The 24,107-nt window shown below is 46.9% G+C and overlaps 1 protein-coding gene across 5 annotated transcripts in view; it reads right to left on the reverse strand.

Annotated features, from left to right (window-relative positions):
• ACSL6 (acyl-CoA synthetase long chain family member 6) overlaps positions 1-24,107 on the reverse strand; it is a 59,273-nt gene that overhangs the window by 5,627 nt on the left and 29,539 nt on the right. For 2 of the 5 annotated variants that reach the window (XM_075766108.1, XM_075766110.1), the window contains exons 4-20: positions 23,626-23,690; positions 23,096-23,197; positions 22,854-22,953; positions 22,205-22,383; positions 21,637-21,669; positions 20,609-20,660; positions 15,399-15,472; positions 12,364-12,441; positions 9,751-9,885; positions 8,484-8,618; positions 6,591-6,686; positions 5,694-5,766; positions 4,270-4,358; positions 3,579-3,695; positions 3,186-3,329; positions 2,243-2,344; positions 1,505-1,576 (exon numbers count right to left, since the gene is read on the reverse strand). In XM_075766108.1, the coding sequence (XP_075622223.1) occupies positions 1,505-1,576; positions 2,243-2,344; positions 3,186-3,329; positions 3,579-3,695; positions 4,270-4,358; positions 5,694-5,766; positions 6,591-6,686; positions 8,484-8,618; positions 9,751-9,885; positions 12,364-12,441; positions 15,399-15,472; positions 20,609-20,660; positions 21,637-21,669; positions 22,205-22,383; positions 22,854-22,953; positions 23,096-23,197; positions 23,626-23,690 (1,646 nt within the window). Of the gene's footprint in view, positions 1-1,504; positions 1,577-2,242; positions 2,345-3,185; positions 3,330-3,578; positions 3,696-4,269; positions 4,359-5,693; positions 5,767-6,590; positions 6,687-8,483; positions 8,619-9,750; positions 9,886-12,363; positions 12,577-15,398; positions 15,473-20,608; positions 20,661-21,636; positions 21,670-22,204; positions 22,384-22,853; positions 22,954-23,095; positions 23,198-23,625; positions 23,691-24,107 lie in introns of all 5 variants that reach the window. The other 3 variants (XM_075766107.1, XM_075766109.1, XM_075766111.1) reach the window with 3 other exon arrangements.

A 24,107-nucleotide genomic window follows, 5' to 3' on the forward strand; every position in this document is an offset into this window, starting at 1 on the left:
TTATGGGAGTGCTGGTGTGGGAGAAAGCAGAAAACTGCTGCGTGACTGGTCATAGTCCGCTGATTTAAGACAAAATTCCCCAGCCATCTGCTGTTTTTGCGATTCCCCAAACCCGGTTTGCATTTCATGAGATTGGTAGTTGCAGGAATATAGACTGAGAATCAATTTTTAGATTCCCATTAGATGTGATTCATTTTCCCCCGTGAGCATCGTGGTCCAGTTCCTCCCCCGTGACGTCCTTCACAAAATCAGCGTTTGTGCTATTAACGCTTCCCCCTCTCGCTGCGCTGGCTTTCGGAGCCTGCACCCTGGAAGCTGCTGGTTACAGAAGCCGGAGTCGTCATTTCCAAGGCAGAGGTCCCAGCTCAGGCCTCCGGCGCTGCAGGCAGGGACGGAGATGACAGAGAGCGGCTCTGCCGTATCGGGGGGATCCCATTCTACAAGAACATCAGCCGTAACAGCCGGCTCAACCTCCGGTTTTAACATTACGTATTGCACCAGAGATGTTAATTTTGCAGCCCTTTAGTTTTGAAATGCGAAATATTTCTTCTTAACTTTTAGAAAGATGGCAAAGCCTTTCCTCCCTACCTTATCGTTTATTAATTGCAGACTGCTGGTACTCGAGGATAGTTCATGCTGTGAAGACTATGGCAGGAGCAAACCAGACTTATTACCACAGACCAAACCGTGCTTTATAATGAGTTTCATCTTTAAATTAATTTCTTTTTACAATCATTTGATTTGCATATGTAACTGCGAAATGAAGAATAGCAAGTTTATGTTTAATGGTGTTTCTGCTGGACTCGGATATGGTGAATCACTCATTAGAACTACCGCTCAGAAACACGCTAAACAAAAGCAGAAAGGCCCTTGCTAATTATATGTAATGACTAAGTTGTTCATTATTTTAACAGAAATAAGCATCTAGACATTTTAAAATGTGGTGGATTATTTTTTTTTTTACTGTGTTTTTAATGCAATGTAATCCACGGTTGATTTCAGATCTCTCCTTCTGAAGTGTTTGTAGCCCCGTTGCAGAAATATTTACACGAGCACCAGAAAAGAATTAGTGCACCGGCTGAAAACAAATAAACCAGCAGCATTTCCTAGGTCAGTCACAAGAATGGTAATTAGTGACCCAGTTTCTTAACAGTGCTCCAGTGGCAGAAGAATCAGAGCCCTGCAGACATTTGTCCTGAGCCCCGGTTGTCAGACTGGAGAGATTATCCGTGTGCTTGGATTAGAGTTTTACCTCTGCACCCAAAATTTTCACTAAACGTAATTCAAATGTCAAGCACGAGTGGAAGGCAGAATCACAGCGTATCTGTTTTCAAAGGACCAAACACAACTGGCCAGCAATAAAGCTCGCTCTCAGAAAACACGGTGTGCAGCTACAACAAGGATATGTAGTAACAGAACAAATGCCGACAAATCCCCATTCAATACCAATGGACAAACCGCCTGTCTGACCGCACTGAATAACGTCTTACTTGTTTCATTTTACCTGCTCAAAGGAATGAAGTCCACTCTCCTTACCTAACCGTACCATGTCTTCCATTATCGCTTGCTGCAGTTCCTGGGTTAAAACACATAAATTCCTCATGAAATATCAACCTTACACGCAATTAATGTCATTGTTCATCAAGAAAACATGTTTCTGAGCAAGGTTCAAGTGCCTTGTTGATAGTTAATACATAATTAGCAAATATTCTATTAAAGAAATGTGCAAACATTAAACTTAAGTGCGGTAATGTTAACCGTTTCCTCAGTATGAAAAATAATGGGTCTGGCCATTCTGGTTTTAAACGTAGGTGACAGATGCTTACATTTGCGGTCCTTCAACCATTTGCCAGACTTAGACGCAGACTCATTTCCCACAGACGCCAGTGGGATGATTCAGTGGCATCAGCGTTCATTAATGCGATCCAACTCAGTTACGCGGTATTACAGAGCGCGTGTAAATAAGGCTGGGATCCTTATTCAAGACATCTAAACAAATACAACCTCTCGTACTGCCGTACTGCTGTCCTCGGCCGGACAGAGCCCTGGTCCCCCCACGGAGGAGTTCACAGGGGTCTGTACCATCAGTCAGCGCACATCGCTGTTCCCAGGTCAACCCTGCTTAATTCTCAGCGAAGAAATAATTCTTGTCACTGAGATCATTAATAATGGCCACCTACTCTTAACTAGGTTATGCCACAGTGAGAGAATGTCTGTATTGCCGACAGATAGAATGACAAACCTTATTTTTACAGAGTTCTGCGTATGTTCCGTCAAACCCTCTTTTCTTTGCCCAGCCTGGCATGACTTCGGGATCGGGCACCACAATTCCCACCAGGAAAGCCTGCGGGTGAAGAAGAGAATTGCAGGCAAAAGCTGAACGACATTTAAGGCCCTACGCCGAAGTGAATACACAAGCCGGTTGAATTTGCTACGTGCTTATCACTTCTTGTTTAATTGTGTTAATAATTTGCTAACACGACATAGCAAAGTATATTTTGGTGTCTGTGCCTTTTCCCTCAGACAAAATGGTTCTCTGTGACTGTTCCCGCATTTGCCAACAGCTTTAACACCTTCAGTTGGGTTTGTGTTCTGCTTGGACATTAATTAAATTACTTTTTTCACAGGCGTAAGCCAGAGCGGAACGCAGCCCGTATCGTTTATACACACGCGGCTCATGGGCCTGCGAGTCTCGGGCAAACTCCAGTGCCGGGGTTGTTGCCAATGAACGCAGAGGGACGAATTGCAACGGTTTCAGAAGCTGTACGTGTTTGTGTAAATATGTGAATAAGCCGTCTTCGCTGCACACCCAACTGCAACCAGTGGACAGAGCTGCAATGTGGGGAGGGGCAAGGCAAAAACGGGACGAGACTGGCCAAAATGGGTAGGCACCGGTTGTGGCTTTGCCTTCGCCTGGCTCACCGCAGGTAACGTGGCAAAGGAAAGCGTTACAGACCCAAAGGGTGACACTAAAGCGTATTTTTAAGGCTTGATCTTTGGCCACAGCATCCTCCAAGCTGCTTCGGGTCACGCCAGCAGCTCAGCTCCTGCGTGGCTGCCAGCCAGCTCCAGAACAGGAGGGAGACGTCAGGGCAAAAACGTGGCGTGACCCGCTCACGCTGCCCAGCTCTCTGTCTTCTGCTTACAAAGAATAAAGTAATACTTTCTGAAAACTTAGTTTTTACCTGCAGGCTGTCTCCGTGGACATAGATCTGGGCAACAGGGTCACTGCGGATATAGATATTCTCTATCTTCTCTGGTGCGATATATTCTCCCTGAGCGAGTTTAAATATATGCTTTTTCCGATCAATAATTTTAAGAGTCCCGTTCTGTTAGGAGAAAGAAATGAGAGTTCCCAGAGGAGTTATTTAACCACAGAGACTCAGTGAGCAGTCTGCTTTTAACAGAGCTCTTTTTAAATTCCCAGAAAACACTTCACTGACATCGAGCTTATTCTGCAAAATATAAACACAATCCTTCGTAAAGATAGATCTGCCTGGAAATTTAAATTCGGTCCTTGAAAATTTACATGGGATAATACAGTTGACGTAAGAACTGAGGATCCGATCAGTACGCACAGGTAACCACTTCCCAATGTCTCCAGTGTGAAGCCAGCCCTCCTGGTCCAGCGCTTCAGTCGTCTTCTCTTCATCTTTCAGATAACCTTTGAAAACATTTGGTCCTTTCACACATATCTGCAAAACAGTCGGAGGTGCTGATAAATTAGTTTATTAGTCTGCTGTACATACTAACAAGATAAACAGTAATTCGCTAAAACTGAAATATTTTATAGGTTGATTTAATGACTCTGCTCCATGGAAATAAAATATGTTGCATTATATATTTACCTATGGATTTTTTTCGAACTAATGGAAGTATGATTTAGGGAATGCAAAATTGATCTGTTTGAAGTCGGTTTGCATTCAGCTTGCAGTTAAAAAGTGATTTCAGTAAGTTTAATTTCTGTGCAATATAGAAATATGAGCAATGTAGAAATCACAGCAATTCAGCTGCTCTTAGCTGAACTCATTAATTCAGTCTTAGCTTTTAAAGTAATCAGCCACGGCATTGGCTGGAAGGACTGCCACAGCCCCTTTTTAATTAACGCTTGGCTGCTCTCTTGCTGAATTGCTGTTTTCCTTTCCTGACTGTAACACGTAACACATCAGCAACTACGCACCTTACAAAGGTAAAACGTTTCTATAACTACATAACTACTTAATACAGTGTTAACTAGTGAGAATTTGATATAAAAGTGTGATTTGCTACCTCTCCTTCTCCTTTGGAAGCAAAATAATTCAGCTCTTCCACATCCTTCAATCTGATTAAGTTACAGGGCAAAGGGGCTCCCACATGACCTGGAAATCAAAGTTATCCAGTCACTTGTCACCAATAATTAGCATTTTATTATTACTTGCTTGCAGAGTTGTAGATGCACTGGATGTTCTAGCAGGAGCTAGGCATATTTCCTCATTTTAAGGTTTTAAACTACCGAGCCTACATACCCAAACCTCCTATTTGGATATAAACCCCATTTTCCAACATGTCAAAATACGGACCGTGTCTCCGTTACCTCTAAGAGACTAGCCCTTGTTTGAGCTTAACGCATTATCAAAGCACACTAAGCTCTGGACTCTCATCATTTTAATCATCTGGGAACACCAGCGTGACATCACGCTGAACACGCTCCCCCCCCATCCCTACAGTTTTCTCCAAAGCTGAAGCCAGGGCAAGGTCCGCTGGAGCCAACAGGCACTGCTGGAGCACTGCGCTGTGCAGAACAGCCCTGTTTTCCCCAGAAGTAAAGAAAAACGGACTGGAAAGGAATCACAACTCTGTGTCACAGCACTCATTTTGCAAAGGAGCCAGCTCAAAGCGCGCTGAGGATGAGGATGCGGCGTTGGCGTGCGAGCGGCGCTTTGCCCAGCGCTGGCCGGGGCACGGGCAGCGAGTCCCGGGGCACACCAGGATCTGCCAGGGGCTGGGTTCCGTTTGGAGAAAACCAAACGGATGGCCACTCGTGCTGGGAGAAGAAAGCACATGCTCTTCTCCAGCCACAGAAAACATGGATTGGAAAGAAGGAAATGATTAACTGGCCAGACCCACTACTATCTAATGCCCAGGTTTCCTACTCGTATTTATTTGAATGAGTACGATGCCCATTTCACAACATGTTTGTAAATACTGGTGAATTATATTGAGAAGAAATTAAGTACTTGTATGTATTATCTGAATCTTGCTTAGTGCTAATCTTTATCTGATTTTGTCAAGATTCAAAAGTTTTGAAAGCCTGAAATATAGAAAGTATTGGGTAGTGGTGGATCTGTGTCCAAAGCCCGAGTTTGCTCACTGAGTACATCTTTTCTTTGTTCCAGCATTCCATTATAACAAACATTCTTCTAAATTCAGCTCCAGTGCTCCAGAGAGGACTCATAGGGCCGGGAGTGCAGAGATGAGAGTACTGCAAATAGCAGCTCCGGGGGCAACCCCAAATCTCCCCAGGCAAACGTGCCCAACATCTGATCCCTGTCTCTCTATTCCGGACTAGTCGTACTTTCAAGAACATTACATTTGCTGAAAATTATTCACGCAGTAGTGAACGTTGTGTAACACCCTGGGATGTTCCAGTCCAGAATTTTCAAAAGAAATGTGCATTTTTTTTCTTTCTGGAAATGGTGGAAGAAAATCATTACCTGATGTCCAGTCACCTGGGGTGGTAAAGGTGCATCCAGCTGTGCATTCTGTTTGGCCATAACCTTCATAAACCTGACAAAGGAACGGGTATCTTTAAAGCAGTATATATGATTTCACTATTACAAAAGAAAATTCTAAGAATTGCCTTCTGTTGCACAGTCCTGTGAGCTAATCCTGCCGGCTGCAATGCACGGGCGCACGGTTAACACAGGGACACTTGCCCCGGCTCTTACTGTGTATGAAATTTCGTTTACGTGGCTATGGATCTGTATAGCTGAAAACAGTGAGAAGACAAGTTCAGCAATTAGCTTTTGAGTCAGGAAGTGTGTTACTCCAGGGAGAAATTTAGTAGTTGGGGGTGGGAGGAAGGTATTTTTGTGGGATATTTTGAAAATATACCTTTCCATTTTTTTTTTTTCCACCTAATTTTAGGCTCTTGAACAACACCTTTTGGTTGCCCTGGGCTTCCTCGTCAAAGGGAAATAATGCAGTGGACATCTTAAGTGGGTTAAATTGCCATCTGAAGATTATCTTTCTCCATTTATATACAGAATAAAACTAACGTAACGAAGTTCCTAGCACATGCACAAGCACGTTTAATTGCACGTATTCAATGAAGTGCTGAGAGACGGCTGGGATGAGGTTATGCTTTTTTTTTTGGCGGCGCTTGCCTGCCGCTCGCTTCCCAGGGCCACCGGTGGTCCCCACTCCAACCCCACGGCTGCGGGAGCAGAGCTCCGGGGACACCAGGGTGCTGTGCCTGCCCCGAGCCCTGCAGCTGCTGTTGGATCGACCCTAAACGCGGTTCTGAGGTCCTAACCCATCTCCCTTCTCAAACACAGCGCGTTTCCTAGCTAGCAGTAAACGACCACCTCCAACCAGCCGCACGAGCCCACCTGGCATCCGAGGGCCGCGCGGAGGAAGCCCAGGACAGTCGGAGACGCAGGGGCGGCGCCTGTTACTATCATGCGAACGCACCCACCGAGACTCGCCTGTTTGATAGCAGGAGAAAACAAAAGGAAGCATCACAGATTATTACAGATGGCAAAAATGGCAGTGTGCGTGTGAGCATCGCTTACACAGAGCCAGCACAGAACGCTCCCTCTAGAACAGATGCAGCCGTGCTATGGAAACACAAGCTAGCCCTGAATCTCTCCTTTGGGATAAAAAGCCAGCTAAATGTTAAAAGCAATAACTGTCCCCCCTCGTGGGTAGAAATAGTGCCCAAAGAAAAAACCATTCGACATACGGGGGCGGGAGTCCCACATCTCTCGGAGGATGAGCTGCTCTGTCTCGGTAAGTGTGGCCGCCCGGGTAGGCTGCAGACCTGCGGGGACACATCTGGCTCTGGGGAACCATTGGGGAAAAATCAGACTCTTTCCCCCTCCAGTTTTCTTTGCTTATTTGCACTTCGTCATTTTTAATGAATCGGTTCCCAAGCCATCTAAAATAATGCTGTCCCTTTTTAAGGCAGATGACCTTCAAATATTTGTGGAAGGCATTACATCAATTCCTGTGTCGTGTTTTACTTCTTTTTGTCTTCCCTTCATTTCCTTTTTCCTTATTCTAAAAGTAAAAAGAAAACCCAGCACAAAAGGAAACAAGTCCTGACTGAGCCTGCCCGTCTCGCCAGATCCTGAATCAATATGCAGCCTGGCTCGCCTCATGCCTGGGCTCCCGTCAGCATCCTGTGAGCTCTGCTCTCTTTGCGCGTCGAGGACAACTAATCCGCAGATGAAAAGGACAGTCAGTTTCTTTAGTTAAAAATAAAGTGGCATGTCGCCAGATAAAGTTATCCAATTAAAAAAAATAAAGTAAACGGAGCCTCCTGGAGCAGTACAGCGCCCAGAAAACCTGGTTTAAAGCCAGGTTAATCCTTTTTTACTGAGGAGATGTGTGGCACACAGCAGGGCATTCCGATTTCTTTCCCCTCTTGTTAAACCATGATTTACACGTGCATTTTTCTCTACACCCTTATCCCTGTTTTTCTAGGGGAAAAAAATGGTTTTGAATATGCCCAATTGAAACCTGACCCTAAATCCAATCATATCTACAGAGAATACGCAGAAAACTTTGGAGCAAGGTCTCTTTGATCACACTCCTCTTTTCATGGCCACCTTCCTGAATTCCATCCCCAGTGCGAGGAGACGGGAGCGGGTTTGAGGAATCCTCTTCCCTGCCTGTTGCTGGGTGTGAGCAGGGAAAAGCCGTTTACCGCAGCGGGTGCTGAGTCCCCGCAAGGCAGAGCACCCAAATAACGAAGGGGGTGACAGCAGCCCTGGTGTCGGGCGGGAGGCTACGATCCTGCTTCTGAGCAACGTCACATGGCGGAGGACGAGTGCCTCCGCACTGCATCGCATCCCTCCTTGGTGCCTCTGCCGGGGCACAGCTCGTAGCCCAGAGCTGCAAAAAATTAGGCATTATTCTGCAACTAGGGATTTCTCCGTGCTGCTGAAGGAGGGATGTGGCAAAACCTTGTGTTTCTCCCTTCCCCTCTGGAAAACTATCCCTAGTAGAATCGAAATTTTGGCACCTGATGCGTGGTGTGTAAAAATAAATACATAAATAAAAATAGATGTGGCAAAAGTTAATGCGAAAGTTAGTGGAACCACAAACTGTGCTCCATTTCCTTCTTCTGTTCAATTTTTCAGTCTGCTGTGCGCTAGTGAGTGGCAGTTGCCCGCAGTTCATCATCAGGCAAGCGGACCACATTAACTTCAAAGAAAACCAGTCATCGCTAGAAGACGTGACAGTTCTTTGATTTTAGACTCACTTCTTGAATTGCTTACCTGTATTTTATTGAAGAAAAGTTTATCCCACAAGCTGTCATTTCTAATGATCCCGTTTCGAACTTCGGCTTTTTTCCGTTTTGCGGCAAATTCCAGAATCCAGCGCTTGAGGGACGTGTCTGCCTGGCTGAAGATCTGCGGGAGCGCGGGGTGGCAGGCAGCGCGGCACCCGAGAGAGGGAAAACATCAACAAGCTGATCTTACAACGACAGCTACACGGTTCTGCCGTGCCAGGAGGGGTACAGGTACATTGGCAGTGCAGTTAAATGAGACTGTGCTATGGCTTTGGTATTGGGGGGGGGAAGGAGTGGTTTGTTTCACTCCATTTGCTGTTGTACATACTGTTCCTTTTGGGGGAAAAAGGGAGAGGGTGCTGGGGTAGGCTTTGACTAGATGTACAGGACTGGTATTTCTGTATGATTTCTACGATAGGATTCGGTGAAATCAGAAAATCTGAGCAACTGGGAACGAGCGACTGGAATACCTGGCAGCTAGAGCAGGTGCTGGCGCTGGCTGACGAGGTGACGGGGGCTGCGTTTACCTGAGCTTAATCCAGCAGGAACTACATCTCGACAAATGAGAAACCCCCAGTGCCCGTCCCTCTAACGAGGCGCCAGAGCCCCTGCCCCACGGTCCTGACCTTGGGGAAAAATTAAATCGGTAGCTTGTGCTTAAGCTGATCTTTAGAGGATAAATCTTCTAAGGAATAAATGTTCTCAGCTGGTCAAACTGGTTTAACATGATGACCAGACATGTCTGTCTGAAATACCTTTCAAGACCGTCTCTTAAAGTTATTTCTAGATCCAAAAGCCAACCTCACACTTACACTGCCTAAATCCTCAGTCTTTTTGCAGTTCCTGATTTTTAGCTCTCATTGCCACCAGAAAGAGAGCTTCAAGTTCCAAACCTGATTGAAGGGCACAAAAAGTCCTAGTACGTCCAGGTCTGACTGGTGTTTCTGTGATGAAAAAACCCCTTGTCCCTGGGAATGTCACTGGCAACCTCAGTGAGAACGGGGTAAGAGGCTAATACGGAGGGATCGCATATTAACTGCAACAGCCAAGTCCGCAGTCGGTGCAAATCAACGTAAAACGGACTTACAGGTCGGAGCAGCTGTGTCAGTTACACAGGGCAAGAACGTGTTTGCAGTAAGGCAGAAACAACACAGTCTGCTCGGGAAATCTCCATGACTAAGGGAATTCTTTCACGTAAGTACTGAAGGGACATAAAACTTTATTATTACGAAAAAGAGCAAAATTTAACTCACCTTATCATACATTCTGTTTAACAGCCGCGGCACGACAGGGAAGATGGTTGGACGCAATGCTTTCATATCGTCGGATAAGAGACGAATATCTCCTTGAAAGAACCCAATTCGCCCTCCATGGCAGTATACTACAGACTGATGGGAAGAAAAAGGAACACGTGTAACCTCTTTGCTTTTAGTTCCCAGGGCAGAGCATCCCTCCCGAGCGCAGAAGTGCCTTTCCTCAAATTCTACTCTCCAATATGGTAAAACCGGGGCTTTAGAAATGCATATAAAAGTAACAGTAAATTTTGCACTGAATAGAAATATACGGATGGTTCTGGGCACTTTTCAGTACTGGCAATTCAGCATCCACCAAATTTGCCAGTGTTTTTGGCAGAACAAGGAACCAAAGCTTTTGGAAGGGCTTTCCCTTCATCCCCTGCGTACGGGGACGGAGAAGTCCGAGTTACGGTCAGATTCTGGATCTGAACCTCTCCTCTGAAGCCCAGACCTACCATAGCAGCTCACAGCATGAGGACCTACTGTCAATAAAGAAACGCATATTAAGAAACACCGTAAAACATACTGAGCGGCAGCCGATTTTTAGATGTTAATACTTTAGTTTTGTTTAAATACAACAATATAGACTACGTTAGCAATACAGTGCCTGATCCTGTATCCCAGAAATAGAAGCCAGCTTCGTAAAAGGTGCTTTACTTGTCTGGAAACTACAGCTCCAGAAGTTTTGTAGGAAAAGAGGCCACTTTCATCAGATCAGAATAGAGCTGGGTGTGCGGATCGGGCAGGGCAGGCTGCCTGCGATGAGCCAACTGAAGCAGAAGCTCTGGTAGTCGGTAATACTGCAGAGGACGAGTCGCTAACTGGGTACAACTGGCATTTATCGCTTGTGCTGCTGCGTTCCCAGTCCAGCATCCCCGCCCTGCTCCTAGAGCTGAGCAGGACAAGGTGTCCTCACCTGGGCTAAGCCCAGCCTTCCTGAGCCCGGACCAGCGCTCTCACTTTTCTGAGCTCCCCCAGGGGTAGATTGAGAACATCACCTCCCTTTGGTGTACTAAAAATTCCTTAAGAGGCGCCCAAGTCTTTTTGTGCTACTCCTAAAAATCTGTAACGCTAACCGAAGTGCTCTCACCGCTCCGTCAGCCGGTTAGAGGCTGTCTCTCCATCGACTGAAACTACGGGAATTTTACACACGTGATGTAGGTTTAATGAACATCACGCTGCCAAATCTGTGTTCTACGCTGCACGGGCACACGGATTTAAAAAAAAAAAAAAGGAAAATATAACCAGTGTGCTCATTGGGAACTATAAGTAACTACTAGAAATTTTTAGATTTAAAGAATGTATCTGTATAATTTTAACTGTAAATTCCAGGAACTAATAATGTTGGCTAAAACTAGGGAAGCTGAGACAGTGCTTGCTGTTCAGAATAATTTTGAAAATTATTATTTAGCCCTTTTGGAAAAAATATTTACATCAATGAGCTTTTTGAGCAGAGAGGTTAAAGCTGAACATTCTTTGGAGGCCTGGCCCTTTCAGTATGGCAACATCCTGTGAAAAGAGGCTATTTCAAACGTTTCTAAATCTTTTTTCCCCCGATCAGATGACTTTTTAATAATTACATTCTTGTTCGCTGGGCAAAGCGGATTGCCTGAACAGTGGTACCATACTGACCAACTTGCCTTTTAAAATTAGACTTACAACTGAAGACGGGCTGGGCTGTAATTCTCCAAACCTTTCACAGACTTTCACTTCCAATTTGCGAATTTTTTACCAGGGCGGAATATATTACTATTCCTAAATGGGAGGCTTATATTCAGATGCTTGTCTGACTCAAAAAGTATGCTTTCAGCCCCAAACGCTCCTCCCTGAGAAAGTAGAGCGCTGCAGCTGAATCCGGGTCCAACCTTCCCGTATTGGATCGGTTCTTAGTTTGCAGCTTCCGAGGCCGGGAGAACCGAGGCGGTTGTCTCGCCTGACTGGCCTAACACACCGACCGCGGCACAAACCGTCACCTGGCTTTTCAGAAAAGGGATGTCGGCAGGCAGTTCTGCGGGCTGGCACGGGTTCGCACTGCTATTTGCCATTATTTCCAGGGCACGCTGGCTTCCAGTTAACGCCCACCGTACGCCGCCCTGCCAGGAGGATCACGGCCGTCGCACCACCATCTTAGTTTCCTCTTTTGCGGTGTCCGCAAGGGTTGTTGTTTTTTTTTTTTTCAGATCTGGTTATTTATGCAATAACGGGATTTTGGCTGATGTAGAAAATGGCACGAAATTGTATTTACTCCCGTGATACCTGACCCTAGAGTGCTTTGAAAAGCTGCCCCCAAAACTGTGCAGGTAGCAGTTTCTGCTTGTTGAGCAAGGGCCGTTTTCCGGTCTCGGAGCCACCAGCGTAAGCTGGACAGCTCGGGAAACTCTCCCGGCATCGCTCCGGACTCACGGCCGTGTCCCCGAGCCCAGAGGCTGGACTCTGACCCTTATGCACGTGGCACTTCTGGAGTACAAGCTTTTTTTTAGTGCTACAAGATATCGCTGGTTATTTAGTATTTTATTCATTTTATTTTTTTGGCGTGGAAAAAGATGATTTCCACTGACACTAGGACCTTACCTGTACCATTCTCTCAAACATGTGTGCTAAAGGCAAATAGGAAATGTGTACATCCTCACAAGTAGGAGACCACTGACTCTGGAAGAAAACACAAGGAGCCCCACGAGGCCTCGTCAGTTCAGGCAGGCTTCTTACCTGTATAACTCTTTCAAACATGTGAGCCAGAGGCAGGAAGGAGATGAGCACATCGTCCTGTCTCGGAAAGATCACTTTCTGCAGGTGAAGGGCATGGGAGACAGAAAGGAAAGAAACACTGACAGGAAGACAACAAGAAAGTCATAAAACAATAAAAGAAAAATGGCACCAGAGGAGCAAAAGGGTAAAGATTGTCGAGAGAGGAAGGGAGCAGCGTACGAAGTGAAGCGTTAAGCCACAGCGTCAATGAAGCTCAGTTAGCAGGAGGAGTAAAGAGCACGGAGATGTACACAGAGGGCAACGGGGAGGTCTCTCCACGAGAGAAGGCGTATCGTATCCACGCTGGAAACGGAGGCTCACCCCGACAGAGAACCCCGGCTTTATTCTCTGCTTTCTACCGCGAGGTGCCGAGACCAGGATTTGCACTCTGGGCTGTGTGCAGACCTGCGGGAGCCTCCTGGGAAGCAGCGGGGCTCTCCGGGTGCATCATTTTTCCACAGTGCACAGAGCCCATCAGAGAGTCACAACGTTGCTGGAGTCAAAGCTATAGATTTTTTTTCTATTCCTTCGGTTAATCATTGATTTAAATCAGAATATGTTGGAAAAATTAATGATTTTTTTTTTCAGCTACAAAAATTAACGATTTCTGTTAGTGTTTCTCATAATTTTAAGCGATTAAAATGGGATCTTAAGGGCATTATCACTGCAGCAGGGAAAAAAAAAGAAGGCTGGACAAATTATGTGAAAAATAAAAATGACCAAAGTCTTCAGTTTGCTGAGGTTTGAATTCTGTCTCGCAGGCTGGAATAAACAAAGGCCCCCAGAGCCTTACCTGATCCATGCCCCAACAGAAAAGCAGCCTTTCTACCTGCCTTTCCAAGGGCAAGGCTTGCCATAATATTATGGATTAGAAAAACTGAAAGCTCGATTACCCCGTAACTTGCACCGAGGCCAGTGGTTAGTGGAAAATGGGTATAAAAATCTATTAGCTCACAGAATTAGCAGTTTATACCCACTTTGCATCTCCACTGCTGTGACAGAATCGATAGTCCGTGACCTGGGACACGGCGGTGGATGGAGGCACAGGAGTTTCTTCCTCGGGGAATATTTTATTGGAGTTAACTCTGGGCAAGTCAGATTTGGGGATGCCCTCGCAACCATTACCTAGTGAAGTCAAACATCATTGACCACGTGGGTCTTTTCAGCATCAAGTTTCGTATTATTTTATGTGTCAGTCTGAATTAAGCTATTAGGGCCTGCAAAGCTATTTATACACTATTTCAAGCCGGCTTCATTTTCCGCAAGCACACTAATGTAACACCATTAGCATCGCTAGCTACGCTGCTTTTTGTTTGCACTGCTTTAATGCAAATAAATGATTTGGTTTTAAATCAGACCACAATGATGACATGGAATAGTATGTCGCAGTTGGCGTGGCTGTCCAGTTAAACGTAAAGATGAGAACAGCTTCCTGGCGTTTGAGAACAACCTTGTAATAAAGCTCTAGGTTCACTTCAAAAAATGGTCCTTTGATAAAAATCACTGAGCTAAGCAAAACCAGCACAAGAGTATGTAAACGGCAAATCTACAGTACTTCCAGCTCGGGGTGTTTTTATTGGTACTACTTTCAAATATTCTGCGCTTTGCTCGATTTCATGACTGCGGTTAGACATTGCCCTCATCGTGTGGATTGGCTACGGGCATTTACTCCCTCGCCAACAAGACTCTGGTGACTGAAGCGACTGAATTTACAACCGCTTACGCCAGACTCACGTCTCAGTCTGATTCCTTCGAGATTACTCAGAGTCCCGTTGCCGTCAGTGAACGCTCAATTGATTTCTGTGGGCCAGTCCTGGGAGATGCCACGTTCCCTCAGCTCCCTCTAAATTAGTTCTCTTCCAAAATAAACGGTCCTGCCCTTCGAAACTCAGACGTATCTACGCATCAGCTTCCGTTTGTGCATCTTGCTGTCCCTGAACCCAGCGAAAGCTCCGCGCTGCAAAGCCCAAGGGCTCGCTCCAGCGAATTGCCGTCTCGACATTTCATACCGCAAATTACTGGAGTCACAACCCTGCAAATACTTGAACGCGTGAGCTCAGTGGGATTTCTCACATCATGCATCCCAGTTTCTTTACAACGGTGGTCTGGAAACCTCGGAAGGTTCAAGGATTCAGATAATCAGGCTGCAGTATTTTCAGCACCAACGCTAAGACCGGCAAGGGGTATAAGGTAACAAAGCGTGCATCCCATGCGTACATTGCTACTCTATAGAATTGCCTGTTTGCTACAAAAAATAGATTCTTTATATTTGCTAGGTACAAGCTGTATAAAATCCTCAGTATGTTGTGCTAAAGCAATTCCACTTCCTATGCTGTTTCTAAACACAAGTTTACACGTTGCATGAAACATATTATACAGGTACTTGGCCACTGCTATGCTTTTTTAAAAATATCTACAACAGAAACTGAGATATACTTTCATATCAATTCAATTAACCATGCTTGTAAAAACGTATACGTTCTTATATATATACACACTCTTTCTATGCAGAGAGCTTTCAAATAAATGCGGGCATTGTGTGGGCCCAACGGGACACAAAGAGCACAAGTGGACCCCGTTGCAACCGTACAGGGCTTGTTTGCTCTCCTAATTCTTCAAAAGGAGCCGGTTAATTGATTTACCGGAGCCACCATTGCTCCCCAGAAGCACGTTGCGCCCTACGGAGCCAGTGCTGGAAAGGGGATTTAAGCTCAGACCCGCTCCCGTTTCCACGGATTGGGCCCTCCAAGTAAGAGAAATTTCACCTCTTAGCTGCAAAAGCGCATTTCCAGCCCGGGCAGGGACACAGCTTAACCCACACGCTCTGCACATGGCAACGTTTTCTAAATCAGGGTATTCACCTCCGTCACTTTCAAAAAGCCTGAAAAATCAGCAACCACGTTCCCGTGAGTCAGCATAGCACCCTTGGGGTTTCCTGAAAGGAAACAAAGAGGGATTTTAAAAGATGAGCCAGTAGGTAATTTCCAAAAACTTAACCCCCCACCCCCCCCAAAAAAAAAAAACCAAACACAACACCAACCCCAAAAAAACCCAAAACAAACAAACTAGGCAATGGTTAAAATATTAAGTTTCTTTTTGAATTTTTAAACTTAACGTAATTTTCACAGTCATTTCTGTGCAGTAACATGCATCAGAAGCACTTACTTCAATACTCAAAATTTAATAAAATGATACTGTAGGCTGCAATATTTCTCCTGCAGACTCTGAACGACAGTTTCCACCAGAAATAACCTAACTGCAATTTCTGAGAGCATCTGGATGGAGCCGCTTGATGAGCACGGCCACCAGACCCGGCTGGCTGTTCCCAGCCTCTCCAGGAAAGATTTATTTCATACAGATTTTGACCAAGAATGATCCTGAATTCCAACAAACCCCATTTAAAAGGCTGTCAAGCTCTTACTTAGCCGGCGCACTGGATAACCTGAACAACGCAGAAAAGAGGTACTACATGGTAAAAATTAGGCTACGAGGAGACCCTATGAGACTGCAATGAAGGGAAATCACTAATATTGTCAGCAGCAGAGCAGAAGCATCCCGGAGACAGGGAGCTGGCAAAGCCTCAGCACCGAGCGCTGTGCCTGCAGCGTTCCGCCCATGGGCAGCCCCGCACCATCAGTATTCGCTTTTTCACCTTCTTTTCTCTTCTGAGCTGAGAATCCTTCTTCACGCACCGCAATGCAATTTTTGGATTTCACGTCTGGTTTTATGCCAAGGTACGGGGTTCATTAAAAAGCGAACGCGCAGGCTGAAGCCTCCGGGCACACGAACCAGAGCCGAGGGTCCCATCCAGAACTCTGCTCTGCCTGCAGCGCTGGCACGCAGCACTCTGCGTGTCCTCCTGTCACGGCACCGTCCCTTGCCATCACCCCCAAACGGTTTATTTCCAAGCAGAAGGTGTAGCTCAGCTCGAATAAAGATTACAGAGCCAGCCTCTCTCTCCAGCGTGGTTTTAAACCGATTGTTTTAATTCCATCGCAGCACTGCGGCGCGGCTCCTGCCACGCTGTGCGGGAGCAGATCGGAGCTTTACCTGCAGGGACCCTGCGTGGCCCCGGCACGGCGGGCGCAGGGACGTCCCCAGGAGCTTTGCAATGCCGTAACAGTTAACGATGGATGCATCGGCCTCGCAAAATTGTAAATCGGACAGAATTTCATTAGGAAGGAGCAACGGTGTTTTGTGAATCGCTTTCAGCACAGGTAAATATGTTTAATCCTCCCAGTTTGCGTCGCTGGCAGCCCTTCGGTGCAGGCGTGCACCCACCTGGCACGGCACGGCTCAGGTCCTGCTCCAGGAGCCGCAGTGCCGAGCCCCGTGCCACGCCGGCTTTGCCGACATCGCTTCTACCCAGCCTCTCAAATAATCAAATAAAGGCCCAAACACAAGTGGTAGTTGTTGCACACGTTTATTGCACTAAAGCAGGACATTTTAAACACAATGTATTTTACGGAAAATCCATATTTGGCGTTCCAAGTGCCTTTGAGTAATTCAGTCCCAAATACTTGCAGATGAACACAGCGCACAGGAGCTATTTGGGTCTCACATTTGTCCTCCTCCGAAGCTCAGAGGCGAAGCTAGGGCTGACATCTTTGCCAACCACAACTGCTCCTGTCCTAACGTGTTGTACCGACACAGACAGGCTTGTGGGCACCAGCTCAGCCAGGCAGGTTTCGTTTTGAGACGCTTATTTTCACAGCTGGGTGCACACGTGGATCCAGACCTCAAGAAAACTCCATAAACCAATGTAGGTCGTAAATACACGCCCACGACCCAGAAATGGCTCATGTTATTTTAGTTGTGTCCAGCCAAATACGCGTGCTCAGCCCCTGGGATCCTACAAGCCGCCGTACTCCCGCAGCGTTGCGCAAGTTTCTCTGCGTCTGGCGGGTCGCACGCTGGTGGAGAGGACGTGCTCGGTGCTGCTTCGGACACTCCAAACTGCACCCGCCAGCTAGACCCACAGCAGACCTGGCTCCTGCACCTTGACACGGCTCTTCAGACGTTTTGGAAGATTTCTCAGATGATTTGAGACCTCAGACTCATTCAATTACTCCACCTCTGCCTTTTTTTTGGTTTTTTTTTAACGGAAATTCAGAACCTCTGCTGCAATCACCGTGACGTGCCTGGGAGCAGCGTGGACATCCTGGCTCCTTCCCCCGTGTCCTGCCTGCAGCAGGCTCAGCGTCCCGGACAGGCTGCGGTGTTAAGGGTGTCGCAGCAGAGCAGCGGCGTTAGAGCCAGGATAACCGTCATTGGGAGAAATCCAGAACAGCCCACGCTGCCACAGGGGAGCTGGAGCTTTTTGGGCTGGGGGATTCCTGCACATTTTGATCTTCTTTAGTTCTTCTGTTTTAAGAGTGAACCCAGCAGTACAGGTGCCCCTTGCCACACGCCCTTTCCCAGAACTACCGCTTTGAGAGAAAAAAAGGTTGGCAGCGATACTACTTTTCTTTTTAAAAATCAGCGCCAGAGCAGTGCCGCTGCTCCCAAGTTTGACTTTCCTCGTGAAACGCACCGTGCGCGTGGCCTGTTAGGGAAGCGGCTGCACCGCGATCCCGGGCAGCTCACAGCCCGGGCACGGCGATTTCTCCTCTCCCGCTGCCAAGCTGGTTTCACAGTTCTCATAAGCAACAGAAGAACCTTTTCCACGTGGCTAAATGGGTGTTTCAAGCAGCAGCTCCAGCACTACCTGGGTGGTGTGATCAGCATTTTGGGGTGTAAGCGCTTTCCTCACCCTTGGAGCCTTCGGGAGTCAGGGATGTGCCCCGGGAGGCTGCGAGAAACCGCTGGGAAGCAATTTTTATCCAGCTGCTGGATCCTTGAGGAAATGACAGTTTGCTTCTCTGGAGTAGCCAGCATGAAAAATTATATCCTGACGGTCTGGGGACATCCGAGTGCCTTTGGCCCATTTGCGTGGGAGTGCTGCCGATTTCTTGGTACAACGGGAACAGTTGGTCTTGTGATCTGAGCTCAGCAACCTCAGTCTCTCCCTTCAGCCTGTGGAGGCATTTAGACATCCGATCCTATCAAAGGAAAGCACACGTTAAAGTCCACTGCTGCGGTTTTGTGTTTTGGTTTTTTAAAAAATATACAGCTACAATTGTTTCCAATTCTACAATTTCCAGGTTACAAACTCTATAGTGAAGATTTGTTTCACACCAACCAAGAATATTTGGAGCCCTTCACAACTGAAAAAGCCCGTGAGAACATATCCATTGGAAGAAGATTTTTAAATCTAGTCATTAAAAATATCCTGACGTGGGCTATGCAAAAAGCCAAGCCTTTTGCATCAAAACACAACGTGGAAAACAAACCAGAGTGTTGATGCAAGCCCTGGAAAAGCGAGAAGGTGATGTGCAAAGCCCTCCAGCAGCAGAGGATGGGCTGGTGGTTCACAAAGCACTGCTCTGGGAGAGTTTGGTTTGCAGATGATTTGCAGAATTTGAAATCTCTAGTTTGGCTGGGAGAAAGCAAATGAGCTCCCTGGTTGTCCTATGTCCGTAACTTCAGACATATTCCTTAAAAAAAGCAGAAAGTCAGAAACTGGCCCGTGACTGCATTTGCAAATGAAAAAAACCCCAATCAAAAAACCCTTCTCTACTCAGAATTTCTTAATTTAGAAATAAAAATTTCAACAAAAATGTGACTTGAAAAAAATAATTGCACTGCATTTTAAAATCCGCACTAACAAGTTGTGCCTCGCCATATCGATAGGCACGGCTCCTTTGGGTTCCTACAATTCCCATTTGTGCCCAGGCACGTGGCACGGGCACAGCCGGCGCTCACAGCGTACACGGCTGTGACATCCGTATCCTGCGCTGGGTTCACCCTTTTCCTTTCAGGAATTCCCAGTGCTGAGACTGAGCAGAGTCACCGGCTCCTTTCACACAGCGCACTGCCTTGGGTACTCGGAAGTGCACAGCTTTCAAAACTAGGAACGATGCACGAAGGTTAAAAAAACCCAAAGCCTTTCAACAGATTTTGAGTTTGTACTTGGAGTTGACACAGCAGTTGCCTACCTGATCTGCAGTACAAGTCTTCTCCAGGAGGTGGAAGATGAAGATGTCCCTCTTGCTCAGGCTAACGTGCAGGCTTTGCGCTCTGCGGGCTGAGCGGCACAAGCAACCCCCTTCTTGGGGGGCAGCTTGGTGTCCAGCAGCATCTTCTGCCTGCCTGAACGAGCGGAGGCCAAATCGAGGATGCTCTGGGCTAGGACCAAGCGTTAGGCGATCCTGAGAGCACAGATGAATGAACCTGGAGGAGCTGCTCCAGCAGCTCCTGGAGCATGGTCCTTCCCTGCGGGTAAGTGTAAAAGCAGTTTCCCAAGCGATCATGCCTCGTGCCTCTGTGCTGTCTGCCCGTCCGTTTGTCTGCCCGTAGAGCTTTTTGGGAGATGTTACAGAGGTTGAGTTCCTGAGAGCAGGACATTCCCGCAAGCTGTATGAAAGCCAGGGTCTAGGGAGAGGAGAAAAGCACTGCTGCTGCTAAGAACAGGCAGGAAAACGCTGCTGCTTATCCTCTCCAAGAAAAAGGGACCAGCGGCACGTGAGTACCGGCAGCGTGGGCTGCCCGGGCTTGTCCCCGAGCCTGCCCCAGCACACGGAGCCCCAGGGCCAGCCTGGGAGCAAGCCGAGGCACACCGCAGAGGAGACGGCGGTGCTGAGGACGTTGGTGTGCTTAGGATACAGAGGATGGAAAGCTGTGGCCCTGCATTTCTTTTTTTAAACATCTGCAGAAGATAAATACCCATCAATCAAGTGCTTCATGACTACACTGCAAAGTGGGAAGCAGAAACACAGGCAGATTTCCAGACAGCTGCAAAATCGTACCCCCAAAGTGTATGTCAGGGAATTTGAATGAAAAATGAATATATCGCATTTTTTAATTTGCAATCTACAGAAACATATATACATATATATTCTTAAATATTAAAAATGCATATATATCCTTGCTATATCAGTATAACAGCATGTTTGCACATATCGAGGTGGTATTAATAATTAATTTGATAATCTATTCTAACATTTCGAGATTAAAATGCCTCTTCTTTTACCTGTAGTGCCACTAGTAAAACAGACAATTGATAGATCTTCTGGCCGAGGAGGCTAGAAATACACAAGGAGAAAAAGAATATCACATCAATCAAATGCAGAAGGGTCCATGGTAGACTGTTGTCATTGTATAAACTTGAAGATCAAACCAATTATATTTCAGCTCTGCCGTAAAAAGCTTTCGCCTCCCTTGGCAAATATAAAAGACCATCATAAAACTCTTTCTATCAGCTTTCTTCAGTTGATGCAGACTCTATTCCTCCCTTATGTTTTGCTCCAGCTGCATTAAGGGCATGCTTTAGTGTAAGAAGACTTTGATGGAATATTTGTGTTAGTATTTCCAAGGACACCATCCATACCTATAGGCGCGTGGGAAAAGCTGAGATAATCTACTGATTTCCAGATAAATTCTGGAAACGTGTGGTTATCCACAACAGGGGACAACTTTACTGACGTTTCTAATTGCTCCCATTTCCAGTACATCTCTGTATTCTCAGCACCACTGCATGCGCGTGCCGCTTTGGGTATAAGTGGCCTGAAAATCGGAGGCTGCTTTTGAAAGTTTTGTGTGAGTATGAGCAGCCAGTGAAAAACATCAACGCAATTTTCAAAAAATATCCCAGAGAAATACTGCCAAATTGTGTTTCTGAGCTATAGAAACCCCACCGGAAAGCGAAGGGTGCAAACACATTCCCCCGGTGCCGCGGGAATTAGCTGGCTTAACCTTAACGGCGGCACTTAATTACTGTCCCATTAACAACGTTCAGCAAGGATAAACCATCTCAGTTAAGTGTCCCAGGAGGAGGGTACGAGGCAAACACTGCACATCTCCAGCGGATCGGATCGTACGGACAGTCCCTGGGCTCCTCCACTGCCTCCCACGTGGAGCGAGAGGGTCACGGGGCACTGCCCTGAACACAGGCAGGCTTCCTTCTGCCCAGAGCAAACCCTTCCCTCTCTTGTCAGTGAAATAAATGTAATTTATTTCAGCTGTAATTGTAAGTGGGAAAAGCAGCACGGCAACACTCACCACAGGCACACGTCGACTCTCACGGCCACGGTCCTGAAAGAGATTAAAGTAACAAAAATGATTTCCACTTTAATTCCTGTGGTGTAACCCACTTGCTAATTATCTGCAAAACACTAAGGGAGAGCGTGAGCTAGAGCACAAAATGTTGTGGCTAACACTTAGGTCATCATCTTCTCTATCCAAAGTTTTCTGCGTTAACTGCAATGCCATCCTTGGATTCCAAGTAGTGCTCGCGTTGGTTGAGCTGGATCCAGGCTGCTTCAAAAAAGCGTAAGGCTGTAGGCTTACGTGTAGGAGGACAGTGTCGCGAATAGCAACCCCCCTTCCCAGGCTTAAATAGCGGCTGAGACCTCATTTGAGCAGGAAGGTTTGAAACGTTGGCTCTCCTACCAACAACGAGTAACTCTAAGAGGCAACAGCACTGAGCATCAACATTGTCAGCCACAAGCTGCTCTTTTGTGCTCTCCAGACACTGAACCTGCCGTGCGGTTCACAAGTCCCTGCACATTTTACTGTCTTTTTACAGAAACTAAGGAATATAGTAAAAGGAGAGGGAGAGCAAACTTACCTCCACCTCCTGCATGGTCTGGATGCGAACCCCACAGCACCTCCCTCTCTCCGTCAGCTCCTTCTCAAACGGGTCCATCAGGATGATGGAGCTCAGACCTGGCGTTTCTCTCCTCTCCACGTGGTCGAGGAGTGTTCTGGCTTTTTCAGGTTTGTCACAAATGACTGTGGAAATGTCAGCTGGAAGAGAAGCAGCCAAAGGAGTTGTTTACAGCAGATCTTTTTTAATGCAAGGCTGGCTCATAGCTAACATGGTATCAGTTCCAATATCCACTTCAGGCTAACATCAGAAATCCTAGAATATAACGTACATTTCTCTTAGAAAATTACTGCAATTTGAGCTAACCTAAATCAATGCCGAAGCTGTAGCTGACATCTACAACTATTCTGGGATTCAGTTCAAAATACTTGAAATTGCTCGCTGTGGGCTAAAAAATCTAGGAGGCAAAATACGAAGCAGCACAGGAGTGGGTGGCTGTGGAGTAACTCCCGCTGCCAGGATGGGGACACACAGCTCCCCAGAAACCTCTCTAAGTGACTTCGAGACACTCAATGAGTAAAATCACCCGTCTTTTGGAGAAGAGAAGAAAACGAACCATCCTGAGCAACAAAACCGGTTCCTGAGAAGATTACATCAATTTTGGTTTTACCTGTGTTGACGATGTAACGAATGGCTCCAGGACCTAAGGTGTCGTAGAGGGGAACCACCACCATGGAGTAGGTGTAGCAAGCCAGCTCGGAAATGATCCACTGCAGGAGGACATCAAAGCAGAAAGGTGAGAGGGGCCGTGGCAACAGATTTAACACACTTGAGAACAAGCTTCAAACATAAAGCAAGCTCACGAGTCAGGGACATTATTAATACAGCATCAAGTTGAACTTCAGGTCTCACCTCTGGACGGTTTTGAGCAAAGACCCCAATGAACTGCTTCGTGGATGGCTTGCAGCCCTGCTGAAGAAGCCCTGAACCCAGAGCTTCTGCTCGTTCAGCCACCTGGAATTTGGAGAAAAAAAAATACATAAAAGAGAGGAATATAAGCAATACCAAACTAAACGAAGACTTAGCTTATACAGGGAGGCTCTCAAATTATTGTATTTGCTATCTAAAAGCCCAATTTTTTATGTTATTGCGAGCCATTAGTAGCTGACTAGCAGCTGACCTCTGGCTGGCAATGCCCCGTGGCTTTGAGCGCGTCCGTGCCGCTGTCAGGAGCGACCTAATGGCCTTGGGCCAGCGCCCGAACACCGACACACCTATACAACGCCGGGATATAGGTGCCCGGCTGGGGAAACCCAGAGCCCTCGCACGGCAGGGTAGCAAGCCCCCGGTCTAGCGCGTGTGTTCCCGACGGACGCCTTAACACCCCCTTCTTCTGCCGGGCAGGGGGAGAGGACTGTGCAGGGGGGTCATTTCCAGCTCACCTCCTTGTAGGACAGCCACTGGTAGGGCTGCTTGGGCTTCCTGAACCCCAGGCAGGGGCCATTTTCTGGAAGAGACAAGCAGAGATGACGGAGTTATGGTGGCAGCACCAGGAGCTAACGTGCTGCCCAGTACCACGCTGTGGGGATGCAGCAGAGCCCTCAAAGAGTAAATCCATTGTTATCGGGGCTGGCTCCTGGGGCAGAGCTCCCAGCAAGCCCAATCAAATTAAACTCACGAGTGCAGCTAATGGGAGACCAGCTGCTGGGATCTCCCAAACCATCGCTCCAATCCTGCTCCCTGAGCTGCAGAGGGGACAGCAGCAGTTTGCCCCAAACAGCCTCGTTAAAAGCCACTTCTCCGAAGGCAGCGTGAGCATCAGTGTCTGCTGAGGGCTTTCATCCCAAACACCAGCTCCCACTGCTTTTGCTGCCTTTTGATTTAAACACTTCAAAGTGAAAACTGCTATTTTTAGCACAGCCTG

The sequence above is a fragment of the Balearica regulorum genome, chromosome 14 (genome assembly GCF_011004875.1).
Source record: "Balearica regulorum gibbericeps isolate bBalReg1 chromosome 14, bBalReg1.pri, whole genome shotgun sequence".
NCBI lineage: Eukaryota > Metazoa > Chordata > Aves > Gruiformes > Gruidae > Balearica > Balearica regulorum.